This window comes from Sitophilus oryzae, unplaced genomic scaffold, assembly GCF_002938485.1.
Source record: "Sitophilus oryzae breed Bouriz unplaced genomic scaffold, Soryzae_2.0 scaffold_1740_pilon_pilon, whole genome shotgun sequence".
NCBI classification, from domain to species: Eukaryota; Metazoa; Arthropoda; class Insecta; order Coleoptera; family Curculionidae; genus Sitophilus; species Sitophilus oryzae.
In genome coordinates this window covers 750,048-776,291 of record NW_022146436.1, presented here as the reverse complement: position 1 = coordinate 776,291, position 26,244 = coordinate 750,048, and the positions used below count along the sequence as shown (strand labels likewise).

Here is a 26,244-nt window from a genome sequence, read left to right as displayed (position 1 = left end):
TCTACTAGTTTCGGGTTCTCCGATGATTCTTGACATTTTGGTGAATTCGCCTTTGCCATTTCGTCCTTCAAAATTTCTATCTTTCTGTTTACATCCTCCTCGATTTATGCTATTTTGCCTTGTAGCTCCGTAGAATCCTCTATAATTTTTTCTTCTAAATTAAGTATTTTATTATATTATAGCTGGCCTGTATAAATCTTTAGAATTTTCTGCGATCATATCTTCTTAAATATTAATTTTATCATTTAAAATTTCTTGCAAATCCTGAGAATTTTCCATAATTTTATCTTTCTAACTGTCTTTTAATTTTTGTAGGGACGAATCAAAGTCACTTTCCAACTCAAGCAAAGTGCAGCCTGCAGAATGCTTTTCTTGCGATCTATATCGCACACTCTCTCTCTTCCAATATGCATTTTAATTCGGACAATAGAATTATGAGTAAAAACCCTCGAGCATGTGCAGAAATATTGGTTTAATTGGAAATGGGGTCATTTTTGGTGTCTTTTTAGGTTGCCATGTACCTTTATGTCGATTGAACTGGTTTATTCATCACATCCATTTAATTTTTATTTGCTGATGTTGAGGAACTATTTGAAGTGTTGGATGAATAAAATTATTTTAACTTTTTTTTAATAACCTCAGTGCAAATTATAATGATACTAAATAAGAGAAAAGAAGCCTTATGAGAAAATATTGATATATCAGTCTCTCTTGAAGTCAGGGCTCATATACGGAAGGGTTAATGGGGGTAATATAAACTTACCGATAAACTAACACAAAAAACACCCTAACAATTCACAAATAGTAAGATCGGGACGCCCATGCTTATTTTTGTATCATAGTAGATTCAATACTATCCTTAAACAAGGACACTTTCTTAATTATAAACAAACCTTATACAGGGTGTCCCAGAAATAAATGCAAGTATTTTAAGGGGTGGTAGATCTGGATAAAAGAAACATATTTTCTCTCTATCGTAAGTTCAAAATAACGGATTTATTTTACTTTGAAAATTTCAAAAAAAACTCATAAGCATGTTTCTGGGGTTACCAGTTAAAATACTTGCACTTATTTCTGACACCCTGTATAGGTTTAAACTTGATAAAGCAGAGTTAAATGGATCTTTTTATGGATTAATTTTGGATTTTGTCTGACATAACCCGTGTAGCCAAGGCATTTAAGGGTCAATGTTTAATATAGAAGTATTAGACAAATATGAATATAAAAAGGTAAATGTGACCGGGTGGTTTAGGCAGGCATAGAATGTCTGAAACCCACTAAGCAGGAGAACATAAACGCTCAGAGAAAATACTTTATTTAACTCGCAGGAAGCAGCCTTGCAGCACCTAATTTAATTCTTTATAGTCTTAGTAGGTACATTTTATTCGCATAAAACACAGACAATTATTGTTGAATTTATTATCATTTAGATATTTTAAATGCATTATTTCTTTGGCACCGTGTTGATGCGTAAGCTTTTAAATTCTAAGAAGTGTAACGGCCCATTTTAAGTGTTTCCATATGCGGAAACATCTGGCAATCTGTTAGGCCAGTTTAGGGCCGATTTCATAGTTTTATGTATTTTATTGAGCAGTCAACAGTTAACTGAGAGCCTTCGGCAGGTTCCTCTAAGCTCTCTTGGATTCCGTTTTTTATCCTTTTGTAAAGCGTAATTTAAGTTTATATCAAATAAATTTTTGTGTGGTTTATTGGAAGTGTTCTGTATATCCCGAAAGAACAACGAAAAAGTTGAATTCGAATATATTAAAGAGTACCTTAAAATCATCCAGCCTTTTAGCTTATGTTATCGACATATTACAAAGTGATCAAAATATATCACCAATTTTTCATGGACATAATAATCCTGACATCTAATCTGTAAATTCTGTAATGAATCTATAGAGGGTGAGTTACCTACGATGTTCTCTATGCGTATCTCGGAAACTACTGGAGATAAAGAGTTGGTTAAATGGGGAAATAATTGTAGTTTTGTAGGGTCATAAATAAGCGCCTTTGAGATTTTTGAAAAAGTTCATGGCTTACTAGATATTTAAAAAAAAACAAATTTTGGCTATTTTAAAAATTGTTTCTAATTCCATTACAATCTATTTTAAACCAAAAGTTTTCAGATAAAAGTTGTAGATAATCGCATCCTTAATGAGATTGTGTCCTCCGTTTTTTTTTCTAAAGCGTCTCATTTTTGACATATGACACAAACATATGTTTTTTTTTAAAATGGAAACCATAGTTGGCCATGACCTCATAAAAAGCGCCATTTTTTAAGCTTTTTAGCGATATAAGCTTTAATATGTTTTTTCGAAAAATTACTGAGTTATTAGCCAATTCTTATCATTTTTAAACAATTTCACTTAATTAGCCATGGAAACAAGTTCAATCGTCGTTGCTCTCAGAAATGCGAAACTGTCACATCCAAACTTTGTAAATTAAAATAAACAAAAGTTGTAAATATGAATTTTTAGTACGAATTTTGTTTCAACTTTTCTTGGCCATACATTTTCGAGGATACGTTGACCGGTGAACGTTACTTACGTTTTTTAGAGAACGGTTTTCAAGACATGTTAGAAAAGTTAAATTTAGATATTCGCGCATCAATAGAGTGGTTCCAACATGACTTTCATTATGGCACACTCCCCCATTATGAAAGAAATTAAAAAAAAATATTTATATCATAATTATGCAAACACATGTGTGGACCAATTGCATGGGCCTCCTCGATCACCTAACCTATCCATTTTAGATTTTTTTATGCGGTATGGTTAACAACAGGTTTACAAAAGAACTTATGAATTAAGAGGGGCACCCGAAGAGACGGTATACGGGAGAAGTACCTAATTAAGTTTTAAAAAGGTGCAATTATATACTCAAAACAATGGCAGATTTTTGAACATTTTCTAAAATAAATTCATATTTACAAATTTTTATTTGCAAAGTTTCGATGTGACAGTTTTGCATTTCTGAGAGCAGGGGCGATTGAACTTGTTTATTTGTTTACTAACTAAGTAAAATTGTTTAAAAATGATAAGAATAATTGGCTATAACTCTATAATTTTTCGAAAAAAAGAAACACATTATAGCTTATGTCGCTGAAAAGCTTAAAAAATGGTGCCTTTTATGAAGTCACGGCCAACTATAGTTTCCATTAAAAAAAAACATGTTTGTGTCATATGTCAAAAATGACAGGCTTTCGAAAAAATCGGATAGCACAAACTCATTAGGGATGCGATTATCTACAAATTTTATCTGAAATTTTTTTGTCTAAAATAGATTATAATGGAATTAGGGACAATTTTTAAAATAGCCAAAATTTATTTTTTTCGAAATATCTAATAAGCCATGAACTTCTTCAAATATCTGAAAGGCGCATATTTATGACCCCACAAAACTGCAATTCTTTTCCCATTTAACCAAATCTCTATCTCCAGTAGTTTTCCGAGATACCCATAGAGAGCATCGTAGAAAACTCGGTTAAATTTTATAAAAATCATGTTAGTAGTTATTCTAAAAATTAATTGATTTATAGCCATTTTGATTCTCGAAATGTCTTAAGACTAGTTAAGACTTAAGATTTATGTCTTTTTGAAACTGACTTGTTGCAGCTCTGAATGAAGTAAAGAAAAAGTATACTAGAACTTTGTTAATTTTCTGAAATCTGGTAATAAAAGTTGGTAATAAATACTACTACATATATCATATTATCTTTTTGAATTTTCTCAAAACTTTCTGGAAATTAATTTTGAAAATAAAATAATATCTAAAATCGAAATTTGAACTTTTTAACTTTGATTAGCGATGAACCATATAAGCGAGACTGGTCTTGCTGTCTAGAACTTGGTCTTATTCTTGCACAAAAAGCAAGAACAAAACCAAAATCAAGACCGACCAGTGCAAGACTTAGCTAGATCAAACTAAAACCCAGTGGGCATGATACAAGACTGTTGCGGGTTGCATTTTTTCACGTCAAAAAAATAATGAAAAATGGATTCTTCTATTGCCAGCAAATATATGAATTAATATGTTGTCTAAAATAAATTGCCTATAATACATAACGTAAAAATAATATTAACACTTATTATCTACGCCTATGGAAGATTTATTTTTCAAAGAAAGGATCTGATACATAACAGGGGTACATTTTTTACAAATGAGTGACACTTGAAAGCCTCCACTTAAAAAGATTTGACCTGTAAGGCTATTCTGAGGGGTCTGATTTATGGTAGCCGTCAAAAATAATCCATAAGTATTCGTATAAAATGCTCCTTTGTTGAATCGTACGGAATATTGCCGTTTTAGTTAAGGTGCTCATGTATTTTCAACCATTCAAATAAAAAAAATTGTGAGTGCACTATGTGTGCATATTTGAAATGAAACTTCTTACTAACAGCTATTAAATTCGAGGATTTGAAGGACATGTTTCAAAAAGTGACATATAATGCTGTTTTAATATAAATGTTATTTTCAATTTATTTCTGTAATCTGTAAATTTTCTGTGTCCTCAATAGCATGCAAATTTTTTGGAATACCACCCAAAATACACACTTTTATGCAAATGCCTAATAATGTTAGCGCTTAAATTTATTTAAGAAGAGAAAACATTTTGAACCTACATAACAAACAATTCGTATTTATAGTGGTTTACAATAAGAGATATTTCTCCTCATCTCTACGCTCCATACAAAAGTTATACCTAATAAATGAAAATCGAATTCCAACTTCCAGTTGGAATTAATTAATTTTATTAACTTTAACATAAATAACAAGGCGAAAAACAACAAGAGTTATAAAAAGCTGTGTACGTTACGACGCACAGTGCTTCGAACATATGGCTCTAGAGGACAAAAATGCAAAACTTCTCTTTTATTGTAGGTAATTTATTCAAACTAGGTTTATTTGATACAAATGATGAGTACTCTCATTGTACTAAATGATGATGTTCTTAGTCCCACGTTTATGAAAAAAAAATCTTATAAATAATAAAAATGTGGGAGCTGTGTTCCATCTAAGGAAATAATAATTTATAGTATGAAAACGGTGTAAGTATTAAATAAATCCCTGTGATAAAAAAGAATTGGAATAACATTAGAACATGATTCCTACAATATAAGCCAATATAAGATAAAAATGTTTTTCTTTAGTGAAAAAGAAACATTAATGCTATATTTAATTAAAAAAAAAACTTGAGATACTATAAATTTACTTTAGGACAACAAAATGCATAGATCGTAACTACTCTGATTCAGAAGAATCACTGCTGACAGAATCTTTCAAATGTATAGTATCCAAATCACAGGTAGATGAAATATCCGCACATATAAGATATTTCTGTACATCATTTTCAAATATGTTACTTTTTCGCGTTGTTACTGTTCTTTTTGTTGGTATGAGGGGTTCGGATGTTAATAGTTACCTCTTTAATAGACCATATCAATATATTATTTTTTAGTTTTCTTGGGTATGAGGTTTTATAATAAATTGAAAGATGGAAACTTTTTTATGCGACGTTTCGCTCCAAAATAGTGGGCTTTTTCAGGCACCAATGGTCTCATTTGACTGGAATATTCATCAATATCTAATAAAGAACACATTTTTTGAAATACAAATAATTTTGAGTTCTTGTCCTTATGATCAAGCCAAGTATTAACCAGATCGGCATTGCTTATCAATTTTACTCCATCTGAAAAGTATTATAAAATCAAGTTCGTCGCAAGCAGACGCAGGTGAACTATACAAAAATTAAAAGTGTATGAATATGACAACAAAAATATTCAATAAATACGATATGTTTTGATATGTTTTTTTAAATGCCTTTTTGAAGTTTGAAAACGTAAAATTTTTATACCTATTTAAGGATCATTTTAAAAAATAAATAAAAACTAAACAATAACGAACTTGTTTAGAAATAAATTTAAAGTACCGTATGATCGAATAAAAACGGCGTCAGCGATGGCTATGAAATGAAGATCGCTGTCATTTTATATGTAAAGTTATATGGGAAATGTCTTCGATCGTTATTTCATAGCCATCGCTGACGCCGTTTTTATTCGATCATACGGTACATACCTTGTTTAACAATATCCATAGTGGCTTTCAATTAAGTACGTACTAACTCGTTTACGTTTAACTCCATATACAGAACTACTATGAATGTTATTCTTTTCATTGATATAAGATAATGATCGCAAAATTTATTTTTAGTGAAAATATTTGCTAACAAAAAAACGGTGTTTATGAAAAATAATATACAGGATGGTTTAACATAGCTATAAGTATAAAATTACATATTCAGATATTAGTAAATTTTAACTTTTTTTTCGATTTTTGTCCATGGGACGAAGCACTGTGCGACGGTCAAGATGAATCTACCTACATTAGTGCTTAGATGGGACCTCGCAGAGTCGCACTTATGAAAAATAGATACTTAAAACTGTCATTCATATATAGTCCAGGCCTAACAAACCGTATTCCGTGAGGGTGCATCCACACTATCCTAAAAACGGCGTATCGGCGTAACGGCGTAATGACCTTGAATAGATTTCCAGTAATTCTATTCGCTGAAACATTCATCTGTCAGAAATTTTATCTGTCAAATTCATCTGTCAAAAATTTCAGCCAACAGAATTACTGGAAATCGGTTCAAGGTCCTTACGCCGTTACGCCGATACGCCGTTTTTAGGATAGTGCGGATGCACCCTGAACTACTTATCGATGCGTCGTCACTCGACACTAAATCAGATGGGGACACAAACTGTCACATACGTAACACAAATGAGCTAAATGCTTTGCCTATACCGTTATTCAGAAGCTACAGACATATCGATGAAAATATGCATGAAAATTTACTTCCTACCTACTTCCTAGCACACAACCAGAGGATATTGCGGTACTCAGGTACAGTATCAAGTTTATTATAATGCTTTTCTTAACTTTAAATCAAATGTTTTTTGGTGTTTGCGCGATCCTTACCGCTTTTTTTTCGCTAGCTCGTTCGTCAAGGCATGGTCAAGATCATGTCGTATCAAGGCCGTGGTGTGTCACGCGCTTAGGTATAGAAGTTTTCTTTACTATCGCGCGTAAAGGAGTTCCACTTCAAAAATACGATATAAACAAGATTAAAGAAAGCAATGCTGTGATTCGATATATAGAAATATAAAAATTTTTTGGGGAGGGAGAACAAGCAATTTTCCCAACTTCCTACTTTTTTTAGAGGCCATAACACATGTAATAATGTATCGTGATAGGAATAAAAACCCTAGTTTAAAAAAATTGTTTTATTAATTTGAAACTTAAATTTAACATTATTGAACATTATAACATAAATAATTATTGTTATGACAACTCTAAAATTAAAATAAAATCGTACCATCCTTTATAATATTTTTAATTTGGGATTTAGACGTCGCGTTGTCATGACTAATTTCCCAACTCAATTACATGGGGGGGGGGGGAGCATCCGAGCATCCCCTCCCAACACACCCCATAGCTTCACCACTGGGCGTGCATCAACAAAACAAACGCCATGGGCGACAAGAAAGGTATTTACAAAACACGACAATTCTATCTGTGATACATAAAGTACCATTAGTACGAGAGCTAGCAACGTCGGAAAAACAAGTATTTTAAAGATTTTAAAGACATTTGGCTCTTTGATATATCTTTTACTATGCTCTCTATTAGAACCAGTGGCGGATTAAGGGGGGGGGGGCGGAAGGGGCGGTCCGCCCCTGGCTCCGTCTTTTAGGGGGCCTCCAAATCTCAATAAGTAATTTTTTATTCAACTAGCAAACAAGACCAATATGTGTTCAGTAGTTATGAAGCAGTTTGTAGGTGGAGTATGCAAACCATATATACGTATACGCAAACTATTAAACAGTATAAATAGAAGCAGATATTTACTTAATTATCAATTATCAGGCACCAGTAATTCTCAATGGCATTTTCTATTTAGGAAATTAAATCAAGGGGTAATTTTCTTTGTTTAAAATATGGAATTATCAAATATCGAAAATTATTATGTTTTATAATTTTAAAGATTACTATAATAGTTATGAATATAAACTTGAATTTATTTATTTTAGCTTTTAATTAAGTTATATTATAGTTAATAATAAATAAAGTTATTATATTTCAATGGTTTCATTATTGATTTTTACTGAATAAACATTTTAAATTACAACCAATGCACAGCATAACTTATATTTTAGCTTTCTAACCGATGCGATGGCGAATACTGCCGTCTATACTAAATTTCCCCCGTCCCGTTATACTAAACGGGAGCCACGAGTCTGAGACAGCGATGGGGCCCCTCGAATCTTGGAGGACTAACAAAATCGCGATATTTTGTAGCGGTATTTCCCTGGAACGGTCATTTGTGGAACCGGCCATTAAATACATGCGAACATTCGCTCGGGGATTTCAATAATTTAATCCCTCTAATTTATTACAGTTGGGGTTGGAACCTTTGGTGTTACAACAGCAAAATAAAACACTAATTCACCACAACACTTTATTTTCGCACTAGACGCGCATTCCGCTAACCATGTTAATATCATCAGCAGATGATTAAATCCTATAGTTCTATGTATTGTGGTGAATTATTATTTAATTTTGCCACCTCTAATTTAGTTGACTACTACTTATTTTATTACATCAAATTGCATTAATCGCTCAATTCCATGACAGCTGCGGCCATTATCATATGACATTCAGTCGCAATGCTTTATTCAGACACAATTTAATTTTTGAAATAGATAGCCACATGTCTTCTCTTTATGATACAGTGGCTGTGGTAATCACTAAATTTGACATTTAGGCTATACACATATTTTTGACTAGAATTTTTTTTGTCCCAAAATAATATTTTTTTTCCTAAAAAACAGTTAACGTTAGGTATAGAGTGTTTAATAACAAAATTCATAAAATTTTACAGAAAAATTAAGTATGTAAAAAATGAGGGCACCCATTTAAAAGAAGAAATTTCTGTTATCTTCCGGTACTTCCGGTACTTCCGGAAGTGCCGCCATATTAAAAATGTTTTTAATCGATAGATCTCGTTGTGACACAATGATGTGCAAAAAATCTCCGATCTAGATATTGTAGTTCTCTAGAAACTTCTAATGCACGCTCAGCCTGGGACACCCTGTATAAATACTTGAATTTTGTCATACATACGTCAATACGTTTTGTAAAATTCCATCTTTACAAAATGTGCATTAGAAGTATATCATTATCTGAACAGACCGGGGGCCACATTTAGCATCGCCGCCCCGGGCCCCCGACAGGCTTAGTCCGCCACTGATTAGAACAGCATGCCGCCCGTCTGGCTGCCGGTAAACGTTGCGTTCCCTACTGCGCATTGAAAGAAGATCCTATATTTTTATTAGTCCTTTAAATTCTAGTATTGAATATAAATCGAATATGTCTCCATAGCGCAGTGCGTAGAGTTTCCGACCACGAACCGATGATTCAGAGTTCGAATCCGCGTCAGGGCAAAGACTTTTTAATTTTATTTTCGTTTATATTCTGATAGTAAAGTATTAAATATTTGTTTTTTTTTTGAATCGCCAGAATTATTTAATACATTACCATCAGAATATAAACGAAAATAAAATTAAAAAGTCTTTGTCCTGACCCGGATTCGAACTCCGAATCATCGGTTCGTGGTCGAAAACTCTACACACTGCGCTATGGAGACATGTTCGATTTATATTCAATACTAGAATTTATAGGACTAAATTAATAAAAAATATAGGATCTTATTCCGATGCGCAGTAGTGAACGCAACGGGTATCGACAGCCAGACGGTTCGCATGCTGTTCCAGAGAGCATAGTAAAAGATATATCAAAGAGCCAGACGTCTTAAAATACTTTCTCGAAAACGTTGCTAGCTCTTAGACTACATGTAGTTCGTTCAAATGAACGAATCGTTAAAGTAGATTCGATATGCGAAATTTAATCGCGTAATTCGATACACTTAAAATAATCGTTATGCACATTACTAATAACTACGTTGTAAAGCAAACAATTAGATATATAGCCTCAAGTATTCGTATGAAACAACCATCCGCCTCGCTTACCTCCTCGCTGTTCATCCGCTCCTCATTCCTGCGGATTTCTTCGGCGCTTTCCGCGTCCAACCTACGTAATTCCTGCAAATGGCATCTTCGCGCGTCGGTTTTCTGAACGTACGAGCGCACCACTTGCGACAACTGGCGCCAGAGGGCGACCTCCACATCGCCGCGCGTCCTGCGAAGGTTCGATAGTTTCACTTTGTTCTGCAAGAGAAGAAAAATAAAATATACATAAACGGTTTTGAATAAAAGGGAAAAATAAGGTAAGGCCGGGTAACTGGGACTCGGGGTATCTGGGCTATATCACATTATTGGATGTTGTTTAATCGTTCTTGAAACCGTTTGTATCCTATTTTCAAATATGGGATGCCATCTAACTATAGCAAGTTGAAACGTTTATTTAAATCTCGCCATATGGCGGTGGTGCCGCATGGTGTCTAACAAGTGTTTTTTTATTCCAACAAAAAACAGCGCCCGCTGAAATTTAGGTAAGTAAATTTTTAAAACTTAAATAAAATTTGTTTCTATGTGATTTTAAATAGGTAAATTAACATTAAATATATCACCTTTAAATTTGTTTTTAAGCCAGTTCTTATAAGAATGATATTAAGTGGTTAGTCCCAGTTCCCAGTTGCTCCAAAGATCTGTAAAAATGGTTCGAAATTATGTGTGAAAAATCAAAAAAGGGGCGGATGGCTATCGATACACCAGAAACAAAAACTTAAAACCAAACCAAACCAAGACAAGATTTCAAAATTAAAATGTCTGATTTATCATGTATCTCTATTGATATGATAATTAAAATTCTCCCGAATCCTGCAACTATTTACAGAGAGAGACAAATACTGTATAGATTTCCTTTTTCTGTAGCAGTTTATGATTAACTCGATCTGTTATTTAGTATTTTGTCTCTGTCATTTGGTTTTAGTAGGTACTTATTATTTAGGTGTTCATAGATTTTATTCTTGTACTTTAAACACAATTAAACAGTTTTTTTGTTAATACAGACCTATATCTTTCAAACGCATAAATTTATCATATAACAATCAAAATAAATAGAAAAAATAATTATTTTAAAATGAATTTTGGGGATAACCCGTTCCCATAACGGAAGATACATGGTATTTTCCTCCTGCTAGACCTGTAGTTTCTATTTGTAGTGAATGTGTGAAATTTTTACTTCAAAGATAAAAGTTGTAAAATAGGGTCATTGCTACCCCCACCTTACCTTATATCAAAATATATGAATAAAATAATAAGAAGAAAACATTCGACCAATGTGTACTACCAGTCATGACCGATGCATGCGAAACCTGGACCCTTAACAGACATCATAAGGAAACTGCAGGTCGCACAACACTCAATGGAACGAAATATGCTGGGAATAACCAAGAGTGACCGTAAAACAAACCTTTAAAAGAATAGAATGGATACGACACAAGACCCAGGAAATAGATGTCATCCACAGAGTCCACTCCCTCAAGTGGCAATGGGCATACCTGGCAAAAATGAGAGACAACAGATGGACCACAGAAATTACGCGGTACCCACGCGGAATTAAGAGACCTAGAAGAAGATCAAACATGAGATGGGAGCTGGGACCATGATATTAAGAAATTAGCAGGGATAACTGGGGCCCGCATAGCCAACAATAATTGACAATGTAATAGAATAATATCAAGCTTGGTAAAATTTTATCTTTTGGTTTGTTATTCTAAGATGGGACCATTTCAGTTTACGAAGTTATCAGTTGACATAGGCAAACGAATTTTAAAAGGCCTAAGCAAATAATCTAATGATATTCAAGACACATAAACTCTCTAAAAGTAAGCATATATCCTGAGAAACTAACTAAGCAAATAATACAATCTTCTAAATAATTTAAAGTCACATAAACGAGGGTAAAGTAGAACAAACATTCATCCCTTATTATTAAAACTCTATTTGACAGAGTGGTACCAGTTGTGTGTACCCTAGGGATATCTCAAAATAAACAACGCAGAAAAAGCACGTAGGCATGCTTAACGAAATAAGTAAAATTAAATCATCCCCTCGCTAGAGGTTTTAAATTGAAAATTAAAAGTATTAAATATATGTTTTAAAATCAGAATCCAAATGTTCACGAGATGAAGGTCTGAAAATTATAGAAATAGGATTATCTTTTTTTCCGTTCCTAGAGTTAAATAGAAATAGACAAATGAATGAAGAAATAAAGATTTCATTTCTAGGCGGTTTTTTTTAAGGTAATCCTATGTCACGATATCATTTGTATTAGTTAAGGTAGATTATGAGTGTATTCAGCAAATTGGTAAAAGAGTAAGATTTACACGGAAGGGTTTAAAAATTACATTTAATTAATAAATAGGACATGCTGATGCTCTCTCGGGATAAGAACCAGAAACAAGGGTGAAAGAAGTCTAGGGATCTTTCGGGAAAGGAACCCTTCCGCCAATTAAAAAGGTGCAAAATATGCATTTGGATGGTATTCGAAGGTTCCTCAAACAGGGGCGTGCCGAAGATGTAGTAACGCCATTCCGAGATAGTACCAGCATCAGTATTTTCATCTTCAAAATTAGTTCGGTACTGACTTTTAAATTGGACGGTCGAATTTACTCCGTGTAGATCTTATATTTATTATCCAGTGGTCTTTTTAATTGTTTTAGTAAGTTGTCTATCTAAAGATTGTCTCAAGTTAGGAAATTCTAAACTATTCATGCTTAAAGTATTTTAATTGTTGTTTTTGGATTTTCTCTAATATTTTTCTTTATTAATGATTTAAGACTTAAAATTTAGATGTCATTGCATGAGTGATTATTTTGCAATTGTTCTTTTTATTAAATTCTAATTTAAATTTAATTGTTGAGTGAATATTTTTGTTACATATTAATTTTCTGCCAACGATAATTCTAAGAGAGATTTGAAAGTATATGCGAATTGTAGATAATTTAAATTGGACTAATAAGAAGAATATTTTGAATTTTTTTTTTAACTTTATCATCTCTGACTTTTAATTTCAATTCTCTAATTGTCATTAATTATTTTTGATTCAATTTCTTTCTTTTTCATTAATTATAAATGTTTTGTTGTTAAATCTTTTTCTTTATTTTTTTATTTATTTATTTCTTTATTTCACCTATTCACTAAAATATTAAGTTGAACACTGTGATAACCGGTCGAGTGGTCCAATCTTAAGAATGAGTCCAAGATCGAAGGGGTAGATCTACAAGGGGATCAACGAAGTCTTCGACAGGTTCTTGTTGTTGATGTATTGCTGATGGATGTTGACGTAATAAGGTAAGTGGCAATAGAGTTTATAGTAACTGAATTTAGAAAGAGCCCTTGCCATAAAAGTGCGATGCCTTAATTTCGATTTTCAGCTGGTTATATTTTGTTTTTATATGTAAAAGATAAACTATATTTACGCTCTGAAATGTCGGTGTTCTCATTATCCAAGTTCTGCCTACCGCTCAATAAATTATTTTAATTATAATTATATAAAGGCCACACTACCATGTTAACGGACAAATCTGGAAAGTTTTGTCACAACAACAATGGGTCCAACTACAAAGGGAGTATCTAAATATGTGAGGGAGGCTACACCATAATTGGAAATATGGTTGAATAAGCTGAGAATGCGATCATGATGACTTGAAATTAACCTACATAATATTTGATCCCAAAATGTCATTTCAATCCAAACTGTTATTCTACTCAGAGCCTCCTTCATATAAATGTATATTATACAGGGTGTCCCAATATTCCGTGGACATAAAACTACTACGTATTTATACTATAGTAAACGCCACGAATGTTTGGGAGTGATTCATCGGTCGCTACCATGTGAACTAATCTGTTCAAGGTCACATAAAACTTAATTCCAGTGCCGTGGTGTTTCAAGTCATATAATAATCAATATATAATCTGTTGTAATTTGTTGTTTCAACTGTCAAAGCCTTGTCAAAACATATATTTGGTTATAAATATAAACTGGAATGCCCCATTGGTCGCACTGCAAGCACACCAATGGACTGACGCACAAAAACAAATCAATCAAAGAAACGCGATATAGTATCGTCTTTGTCAATCACGCTAGCATTTTAGAATAAGTAGGAGGAGCGCAGGCAGATGATTAAACCGGGCCTTTAGAAACCTACGTCTGCGGTAAAAATTTACGTTTTTAATGTAAAAATGATAGCGCGCGTGTCGATTCTAACTTCATCAAGCGATGAATCACTCCCAAACATTCGTGGCGTTTACTTTATATATATATATATATATATATATATATATATATATATATATATATATATATATATATATATATATATATATATATATATATATATATACTATATATTTATACTGGAATCAAAAATAAGTTCATTGGACACAATTTACCTCTATACAAAACTGCTTAGTTTGTCCGCTAGAGGACATCAAACTATAAAAAAGGAAACCAAGTTTAGATTGGAAAGTGCCCATAAGGACAATGTAAACACTATTTGGCGCTATTCTTGCAACGGTCGCGACCCAAAACTTTTGAAAATTTCGGAGCGGTTCGGCTTTTTCCGGAATTATATCGCCAAATATTGTTTATTCAAATTTATTATTATTTCTTAATGCCTGTATATATTTTTAATATATATTTTAAAAAATAATCTGAGAAAGTTAGAAGCTAGAGCAATTTTTTTCGGTGCTTGTGACATTGTCATTTTCTGTCTGAAAAAAATATTAATTTTTTAGTTAATTTTAGTGCTGTTAGGACTGCGGTTTTTTGGACATTTATTCCAGCTTTGTTTGGTGACCCAGCTCTGATATTTGTGAAATCTTTAAAGAGTTTTTTTGCCGAAAAAACGCTGAAAGCTTTAATTATTTTTGCACCTTTACCTTAGGCCTTCCTGTGGTAAGTTGAGCATTATTTTTTTTTGTTAGGTTAATTGAATTTTTGATTTGTTCATATTGTTATATATTTTATATTTTGTATATAATACATTCATTGCTTGAATTTTCTTTTTTAAATATGAGTAAGGCTAGGGAGCGGATACCCCTGGATGGCGTTCAAAATGTTAATATTGATACTGTTGATATGGTGGATGAAATTAGTTTGGGTTCAACGCAGTCAAAATTTAAAATGAAAAAACAATTTTTTATTCTAAAAATGATAATGGTCCTTTCGTAGTTTATTTGGAATCGACGGTTAATGTTGGCTATAACATTGGAAAGTTTAATAACATAAAAATAGCTAGAGAAATTTTTAATTTAAATTTGACTGATATAAAGAGAATTAATAATAAAGGTCTAAATAGAATCTCTGTTGAATTTATTAATTTTCAATCAGCAAATAATTTTTTAAAAAATAAAACATTAATTGAGAAAGGGTATAAAATATTTATACCATATAATTTTGTTACCTGCAAAGGAATTGTAAGACAAATCGATGCGGACTTGACCGAAGAAGAAATTTTGAAATTTTGTAAAGCTAATAATGGAATTGAAATTTTACAAGTAAAGAGATTAAATAGAAAAGTATTTAAAAATAATGTTGTTATATATGAACCAACTGGAACTGTTTTGTTTACTTTTAAAGGAATTATACTGCCTAGATCGATAAATTTATATAGATTAGAACGTCCAGTTAATGTATATATTCCTCCTGTAACTCAGTGTTATCGCTGTCTTCGTTTTGGCCATACTAAGAACAATTGTAAAGGTAAAGAAAGATGTTTTAATTGCGGAGAGGAGGAGAATCATTTACAAGATGGGGAAGTTAAATTTTCTTGTGTTACACAATGTTTTTACTGTAAGGATGACCACAAGTCATCATCAAAAAAGTGTCCTGAATATTCTAGACAAAAAAATATTAAAGAATTAATGGCCCTCGAAAATTTAACTTTTTATGATGCCAGTGAGACATGTAAAAAATCTTATATTTCAAATGGAGAATTTTTTTTGAACAACAATAACTTTCCAGAATTAATTAAAAAACATAATGGGGAAGATATACCAAAGAAAATTGATAATATTATTAAACCTTCTGAAAGAAGAACACAGTATTTCCAAAATAGTGTAAAAAGGTCCTTTCAACAGGTTATATCTGAAAATTCAGCCAAGAAAAGGATAGTTCATAAGGGAGTGGATAAAAAAGCTAGAGATGATTGTCTATTTTTTCCAAATTCAAGACCGCAAAAGCAAGATTTTTCAAATTTACCGTCTACCTCTTCTAATACCTCTTCTAATTCACATAATTCTAAAACTGAGCCTGGTAGTGCCATTCAGACATTTGAATTTCATCAAAATGATGAGTTACATAATTGCATTAATTTTATTATGAATACGTCAAGAGAAAATAAAAGCAAGATTAAGAATTTATTATTTTCAAGTTTAGATTTTGAACAAGATATAGGTTTTTAATGTTATTTTATTTATTTTAACACATATTTAAAGATTACATTTATATTAGTACATATATGGTACATATACAAATATTATACATATTATTTATAATTATATATTGTATTTATAATTTAGATTAATGACAATATGAAGTCTACATCAGATATAAAAATTTTACAATGGAATATTCGTAGTGTTAATTCAAATCGTGCTAATTTAATCTTATTAGCAAATGAAGAGTCTCCAGATATAATTTTTCTAAATGAAACATGGCTAAAATCCAATCAAAATTTTGTTTTATCATCATATAATATAATTCGTCAGGATAGGGAAGATGGATATGGTGGAGTGGCAATTTGCGTCAAAAAGAATATTATTTTTTCTAATTTAAAAAAATTTAATTCAGAAGTTGCTCAATTTATTATTATTAAAATTGCTGATTTAATATTAATTAATATTTATATTAATTCAGATAAAAATGTTTCGGAAGATCTGTTTAAACAACTTTTAGATGGTTTAGATTTAAATAAAATTATTATTATGGGAGATTTTAATTCCCATCATCCATTATGGGATGAATCTCCTATTAATAGGGGCGGAATAAGGCTTGTAAATTTTATTATAGAAAATGATATGGTGATTTTAAATGATGGTTCTAGAACTCTTGTGCAAAATCCGAATTCCAGTTTGAGTGCAGTTGATTTAACAATTGTCAGTAGCGCATTAGCTATAAATTCTAACTGGAAAGTTATTAGTGATTGTGGAAATAGCGATCATTATCCTACAATTTTACAATTAAATTTATCAAACAATTTATATTTAAAAAAAGCTTTTGTAAATAGTTATTGTGTACGAAATTGTAGTAAAGCTGATTGGCATCTTTATCAACATAAAATAGCTGTGCAGTTAATCGAGAAAGATAGTACTATTTTAGATTATAATGATTTGTCTTTTATTATGAATAGAGCTGCTGATGATGCCATTCCTTTGAAAAAATGTGGTTCTTATCATAAAATTGGAAACCCATGGTGGGATGAAGAATGTTTTCAGTGGGTTCAAGACAGAAAAAGAGCAATTAATGTTTTCAATAATGTTCCAACTTTGACTAATTTTATCAATGCTAAAAGATGTATTGCAGTTACGAGAAAAAAATTAAGATCAAAGAAAAAACAAAAATTTCAATCTTTTTGTGAAACATTAAATAGGGAATCTAGCATTTCATACGTTTGGGAAAAAATTAAAAAATTTTCTAATAATAACAGCAATTCTAATAGTTATAACATTTCAGATGATTTAAAACAACAAATTTTATATAATATGTCTAGTATATACATAGATCCGAATTTTACACTGTCGCCAACATATATAAATAGTAACATTCCTCCATTCACTAGTCAGGAATTTAACTATGCTGTTCAGGATAAAAAATTTTCTGCACCTGGCATGGATGATATTTCTTATTCCATGTATAAAAATTTACCATTGATTGCTAAAAATTATCTTCTTAAAATATATAACAAATGTTTATTTGAAGGTGTGTTACCGGATTCGTGGAAGAAATATAATATTATTAATATCTTAAAACAAAACAAAAATCCTACTTTGCCAGAGAGTTATAGACCTATTGTATTATCTTCATGTGGTGGCAAAATTTTAGAAATTATGATTAAAAATCGTTTAGATTGGTTTTTGGAGAATAAAATTGTGTTTACAAATGAACAGGTAGGTTTTCGTAAGGGTAGGGGAATATATGATAATATTGCTTATTTATCTACTTTTATTTTTGATGCCTTTAATTCGTCAAATTCAGTTATTGCTGTTTTCTTAGATATAAAATCTGCATATGATAATGTTAACATATACAAACTCTATAATTTGCTTATTAATTTACAAATTCCAGTAGAATTATCTAATTTAATTTTTATACTTTTGAAAAATAGATTGTTATTTTCCAGAAAATCTGATGGTTCCTTCTTAGGTCCGGTTTTAGCAACTAAAGGTATTCCGCAAGGTTCTCCATTAAGTACTATTCTTTTTAATATTTATATTTCAGAACTTTTTAAAAATTATTTAAATGTAAAGATTATTGGTTATGCGGACGATTTGGTAATTTTTGTTAAGGGTTCAAATATACTTGAGATGTCTGAAAAAATTAATAATGCTTTGGAGCTTGTAAATGATTTTCTTATTAATAGAGATCTTTCTTTATCTTTGGAAAAATGTGAGGCAGTATGGTTCACTAAGGGCAAACGGAGAGATCAGCCACCATTGATTCAACTTGGAAATCACATTATTCCATATAAACATAATGTGAAGTATTTGGGCGTTATTTTTCAAAAACATTTAAAGTGGGATTTGCATATTGAAAATATTACTAATAAGGCTAAAAAAGCCTTAAATGTTTTAAGGGCTGTTTGTAGAGTGTGGTGGGGAGCTGATCCTTGTACCCTTTTAATTATTTTTTCTGCTCTGGTGAGATCTCATTTGGAATTTGCAACAATTTTTATTAAACCAACTAGTCAAAAAAATTTAAATAAATTAGATCTAGTATTTTTTGAGGGTTTACGTATTTGTCTAGGTTGTATGAAATCTACTCCTAGATTAGCGTTGTTGGGAGAATCTTCTATGATTGATTTAGAATGTAGAAGAAAAATACTTGCAGGCAAATTTCTTTTGTTAATTTGTTAACTTTACAAAATAATCCATTAAAATTTAATTTACAATACTAGAAAAACTGTTAATCCAATTTATATTAATAGTAATAATGTACCTTATGTGGTCTCAGCTTTACATGACTTTCTGCCTTATATTGATAATCTTTATGTTAGTAAAATTTTCCGTGTTATGAAGTTAGTTTTAATATTTTGAATGATTCTATTAAATTAGTTGATTGTCAAATTAATAAACATGATTTTTCTATTAAGGAACAATTTTTGTCAGTATCTGAACATTTTTAAAATTCTCATATTTTTATTTTTACAGATGCATCTAAAAAAGATAAAAGAACAGGATTTGGAATATATATTCCATATATAAATTTTAATTTTTCTTCGCGACTAAATACCTGATTCTTTAAGTATTTGTAAGGCAGAAACCATAGCTATTCATGATGCAGTAAAGTTTGCTATTAAAAAGAACTTGCGTAGTGTTATTATCTTTTCAGATTCCAAAAGTTCAATTCAAAAAATTAGTAAAAATCTCTTTAAAGCATCTGCTGATTATTGGACCTTAAGAACCAAACGTTTAATTTGTTTAGCAAGTTCTAATGGTTTTGACATCAGGATTGCCTGGATTCCAGGTCATTCCAATATCTTGGGAAATACAGAGGCAGATTTGTTGGCTAATATTGGAAAAGATTTAAATATTCCGAAATCTATGGAGATGGATTCGATAGATATTTTTAATTCAATTAAAACTGATATTTTGTGTAATTATAAAGAAAATTGGAAATCTCGTATGGAAGGAAAAAAGCATGTGTATTTTAATATACAAACAATCTTCCCAGATAAACAATGGTCTAAAAATTTCCAGTATATAGATAGAAGACATATTCAACGTTAATTAGAATGCGTACAGGCCATTGCTTAACAAAAAACTATTTATATAAAATTAAAGTGAAGGAAGATCCATTCTGTGAGTGTGGCTCTGTTGAAGACCTAAATCATATCTTTTTTAGAATGTCCTATAAATTTTTTGTTTAATTTGGATTTATATCAAACATTTATTGAAATGAATTTTCCTACTCCACTATCATATTTACAGTTTTGTCTAAGCCAAGTGAAAAATTAATAGAAACTATTATGATATTTTTAAACATTAATAGAATTAAATTATAATGCTCAACTTTCTATTTTTTATTTTCTTTTTGTTTCAGTTTCCGAATGCAGTCTGTTTGTGTGACCTCTATCCTATGTGCCTTTGTGTGTGATATAATCTTCCTTTCAGCACGTCATTTATATATTTAATAAATAATAATAATAACATTTTACAGTCACAGGTCACAGGTTACCTTCATAGAAGTTAGTTATATTAAAATTTACCCATTATACATTTTACTCAGATAAGAATCAGTGGCCTTGATATGGTTTAGAGCCAGTCAACATCTTGGTCACTCCCAAATTGAGCTGGTAGTTGCCTTGTAGCAGAGCCATCATAAAAAAAGAAGAAGAAGAATATATATTTTAAATTTACATTTTTTTAATTGTAAAGTAATATATTACATTTAAATAGAATATATTACATAACAATTATGTCAATTACAGGATTACAAGCTTGTTTTCTAACATTTTTTTTAAATAAAACGAATTATAAAATTTCAATATATGTATATTTGTCGTAGGTATGAAAAAAGTAAAATATAAAATGGACAAACGCTTACTTACATTGCAATAAAACTTCCACTTTTAGTTTTGCAATCCAAACGCAATATTTCTATTTTACAAATAAAAATATCCGACAACACTAAAATCACTAAACTTCCGCGGCTGACAACGAAAACTGAAAAATATAACGGCACTTTTTGTTTTGGACCTGCATATCAACATTACGCTGTACTATTATGTGTTTGTTGGTTGAAATAATATAAAATATCTAATTATAACTTGTAAATTTTAATATTTTAACATGATTTTAACTACTTTTGACATTAACCAACTTTTTGTTATCAAGATGACATTTAGACGGCAACTGACATATATGTCATAATATTTGAATCTTAAATATGTATGTAATGTAATTTAAATTACTATAATGCAACTTTATACTAAGGAGATACTAGGAAAACATTTATATATTCACAAAATACAACAAAGTCTAATAATATAGTTTGATAACAATGAATATTGAATTAAAATTGAAAAAGTTAAGCGCGACCCCTTGTGTCAAAGTTAGATGATTAAATTTTCGTAATGTTTACACCATTTGATGATCGGTGGCGCCTCTAGTGTTTGTTCGGGCGGTTGGTCTTTTACTCCCGCTTATGGCCATTAAAGAAAAAGTTCTAAAGTGTTTTGTGTTTAGATTTTGAAAGATTATTATGATTTTTGAAGATTCTGACTTTGACAAGAGAAAATTATTTCGGTTTTTGTTTGCCGTTGTTCTTAGCGACTATAGCAGCGCCAGGTCGCGTATAACGGTCGCGACCCAAAATAATTTCGCGACCTAAAATTTTTACTGGCTTTCCAATCTAAAAGGAAACACATCGTCACCCTAGAATTAGGTTGTTCTATATCCACTTTTGGGGTAAAATGAGTTACATACACCATTTTTTTATGCAGAATTAGCTTGTTCTATATCCACAAAAACAATATAGCCAAATTCACAAATAAAGAAAAAAAATCTAATATTTTGTACTATATCCATATTCATTTGAAAGTCGCGAAACCATATAATGGCCTACATCCAAAAGTCACTATTTAAGGCTACATCCTACAGTTTGTTTGTAATAAAAAAAAATAGACTTATTGTGTTCTTTATCCTAAGAAGTGGATATGGAACGAAAATACTAGATCAAAAAATATGTTACTCTGCATAAAAATTAGATTGTTCTATATCCATTTATTCTCGATCTCTTTCTCTCTAACATACAATGTATGTATCTGTTTTTATTTAAATTTAAGGCTTTTGTTTTAAGCGGGTGAAATTGCACCACTAAACGTTCGTTTGACAAATAGGCGGCAAATCGGTTCGTTTGAAAAGCACTGATGTTAGCAAATTCGAATGTTTCACACTTTGGAATTTCGTGAAACCAGCTGCTTCAACTCAATTGACTGCTCAATCGTTCGTTTGAAAAGCACTGATTGCCTGATTTGTTAGCAAATTCGAATGTTTCACACTTTGGAATTTCGTGAAACCAGCTGCTTCAACTCAATTGACTGCTAAATCGTTTGTTTGAAAAGCACTGATTGCCTGATTTGTTAGCAAATTCGAATGTTTCACACTTTGGGATTTCGTGAAACCAGCTGCTTCAACTCAATTGACTGCTCAATCGTTCTCTAATACTATCAATACTAGAGATAGCTAAAAAAACATTTAAATAATCCAATGCAAGTTAAAAATCAGATTTAAAATCTGAATCTATTCTAACACTATACATACGAAACAAATAGGCGAAAAAAAATGATAGTTTTTAATAAACAATGCAGACGAATAATTACTACTATTGTATTTTAGATTTTTATTTTTTTATGTTGTTTTTAGTTAATATCTTAATGTCTCCACTTCAGTTATTTTGTGTTGAAATAATATTTTGAAATACAAATAAATCAGCTTAAAATGAGTATTATATTATTCTATATCCCCTTATTTTGTTCTATATCCCTAAAATCAGCTCAATGCACAGCTAATAGTCACATTTGTTCTATATCAAAATCTAAAATCACTAATATCTTTTAAATAAAACTTCTAAAATTAAAATAAATACATATGTTTGATAGATTTTTATATTACACCTTTTAAATTTACCTTTATTACACCTTTTTAATTGCATCTTTTAAATTTACCTTTATACACAAGTGCTTCGTTTGTGTGTCAGAGAGCATCAATCAAAGACAAACTCGAACGTTAATTAATTTGTTTACGCTTTTTATGAAGCTTATCTTCAAATATAATCTGTCATATTAACATAAAATTCCATATTTTTGCTAAGTAGATTGTTAGAGCACCTCCATAATTTGATGTAACAAAAAACATTTTTTGGAAGTTAGCTTTTAGGCCAGTCGGTACGTCGCGCGTCGTTTTAAATAGACCTAGGTGGAAATAATTAGGGGCAAGCTGAATTATTTTTTATTTTCTTCGTTTTGATGTGCTGAATGATATATTCAATTTGCACGGTCTGTCGATCCCGGATTTGGCCGTCATTTTGAAAAAGTCGATATAAAAACTTCATTTTTATGGATTTTTTAAAATATCTCGGTCTGGGTGCATTGTAGAAAAAAAATGCAGGTAACCAAAAATGAAGCAAATTAAATTCCCTACAAAGAAACTATTAATTATTCTCGTAAACTTATCATTTCTAAAGTTATAGCTAAATTTCAAAGCTAAATTTCTGTCAAATGAAAATTATAAAAGCAGGCTGATTTCAATGCTGTGTAACCGGTTCAAAAATGAAGGAATTTTAGTAAAACAGGCGTTAGAAGATGCTGACACTCTAATTATTAATACATCTCTTGTTATTATGTCAAACAAGTTTGGATCAGTGGTGATAGTAGGTGAGGACATTGATTTACTGGTTATACTTACTGCACTATGCGAGTCTCAGAATAACATCTACTTTTTAAAGCAAGGAAAGGAAAAAGCTGGAAATACCCTCTATTCACCCTCTGCATCAATATTGGACACGGCTGTGAAAGAAAACCTTTTGTTTTTACATGCATTTAGTGGGTGCGACACCACTTCAGCAATTTACAGGCAGGGTAATATGAAGTTCCTGAAAGTTCTAAGAAATCAAACAAGTTCGAAAACTGCCATTTACTGTTTTAGAGACCCAAATGCAACTCCAGAAAGCATAGCCAAAGTTGGAATTCAATTTCTTCTTGCACTTTATGGGTCAAAGAGCGACGACACATCACTGTACATCTATAGACATCGATATTTTGAGCAATCTATAACAAGTTTATTTAATCTTGCATCCCTTCCTCCAACCGAAGATGCGGCTGGCATGTACTCATTTCGTACATACCTACAAGTCCAAAAATGGTACGGTAACAAAAAAATACCAACTGACTGGGGTTGGAAGCAGTCGTCCAGTTGACTTATACCGATTCCTATGCTGCAAGACGCCGCTCCCTATTGAAGATGATTTCTTGTAAAAGCATAAAAGGTTGCAACGCAGCCTGCAGCTGCAGAAAAGCATTAGATTACATTGTGCGGTAGTGTGCGGTTCGTGCCAGGGAAGAGCGAATTTTGAAATAACTCTAGAAGATCCAGGGGACGACAAAGAAATCAATTCTCGATTAGAAGAATTAATAACCAACGAAACTATTAAAGACATAGACATTGAACAAGAACCAGATGAACAGTTTGATGAAGAATATATTGATGAATCAATTGATCAACTTTCTACGTCAAAAAAAAGCAGACGGTGAAAATACATACTTATATAACGTGAGTTTATTTTCCCAATAATATTTCTTTTAACATAGGTTTTAAAACGACACATATTAAGAGTTTGTGCCTGCTAAGTATTTCTGCGTCTCAAGCATGTCACGCCATATCTGATTTATAGGCGTCCTGCGCTCCGATTTAGGGGTAAAAGTATTCCTAGAAAAACGTTCAAAATCGAACGATGATTGGTCGAAACAATTCTGTTTCGAAAAAGAAAGTTTGAGAATATTACCTAATGCAGAAAAATACACATATTCCGACGCACAGTACAGTTTTGAGTGCGGTGGCGTGAATAGTGTGTCAGTTAAAGTAAAGTTAATTAGTTAGTTAGTGCAGTGATATAAGCAGAAAGCAGGGTGAGTACATCTCACTAAGTGTCGTAGTTTATTAATTAATTAGATCATGAATATTTTGATAAATATATTGATACGTTTTGTTATATATAATTTGCGTACACATATTATTAAATATTACATTAAATAACTGCGCCGTATACATGCTAGGTCAAAATATAGAATATGAAAGTTAGATAGGGTTAGCTATTAAGTAATGCGGCAGTATACCGATGCGGCAGCTACGTGAGCTTTGTTTAGATAGGCTATTGAATATCTTTACTCTGTAGAGTCGGTGCTGTCTAGTCAGGAGGAGCGCAAGGATAGGCCCGTTAATGTTGCTTGGCAGGATCTGGGATCCCGTAATGTCATAGTAGCAGGGACGCGATTCCTCGTAATGTCGCAACGGTGTAGGGAGTAAAATCCTGGTTATCACCGGTTTTTTGTTGTGCCTCTGGGCGTAACCAGATGCGGGAGCGGGACCCCGAGAGATTCAGCCGCTGTATCCGGGTCTTCTGATTCGTCTAGACCAGTAGTTCCCAAACTTATTTTTCTCGTGGACCACTTTCAAAATTTTACTGGTTTCGGTGGACCCCCTGCTGCTACATTTCTACCACATTCTTAAAGTCGCCAAAAAATAAAAATTGTGTCACTTCTGAGTTCTGTCCCTATATTCCGATATGTAAAATAAAAACGAAAAATGGTACATTTTATATCACTTTATTTATTAAAAGAATAGAATTACAAGAAAAAATATTAAGGTAATATAGGTTCAGGTCATAATTTTAATTAATGGGAAGGATGTATCTGATGGAGTGTCAGCAAACGATCAATGTTTGGCTTTATTTTTGTGAGCAATAACCGCAAATCCCCCGCTCTGTGATGTTTAATTTGCTCCTTTTTTTTTGTTAAGAGGTTTGTAACGGCACTAAAACTCCTTTCGACAAGGTATGACGAGGGAAAAGCTATTAAAAATTTCCTTGCGATTTCCCACAGTCCAGGATATTTTTCGGGTATTTCTGCTTGCAGCCAAAATGTTGGGTAGCCTTTTCTAAATTTCACCTTCAGCTCCTCATTAGTGCTTAGCTCGAGCAGCTCCTCTTGTAATACAACATTGGCCACTTCCGTTTCATCAAATGGATTTATGATCCATGGTGGTATATCCATCGTCAGTATATCTTCAAACCTGGTTTTGAAGTCATCATGCAGAGCACTTAAATGTTGACTGTAGGTATGGATATCCTCATCAATACATTCTACCTGCGACAAGTTTGGAAATTGAGAGAATTCGCGCCGACTAATGTTTTGCTTCATAAATTTCAATTTCCCAA

General features: G+C 31.6%; 1 protein-coding gene across 1 annotated transcript in view; it reads right to left on the bottom strand.

Annotated features, from left to right (window-relative positions):
* LOC115881810 (dynein regulatory complex subunit 2) overlaps positions 1 to 26,244 on the bottom strand; it is a 62,400-nt gene that overhangs the window by 18,558 nt on the left and 17,598 nt on the right. The window contains exon 4 of the mRNA XM_030899481.1: positions 10,092 to 10,289. Coding sequence (XP_030755341.1) covers positions 10,092 to 10,289 — 198 coding nt within the window. The remainder of the gene's footprint in view (positions 1 to 10,091; positions 10,290 to 26,244) is intronic.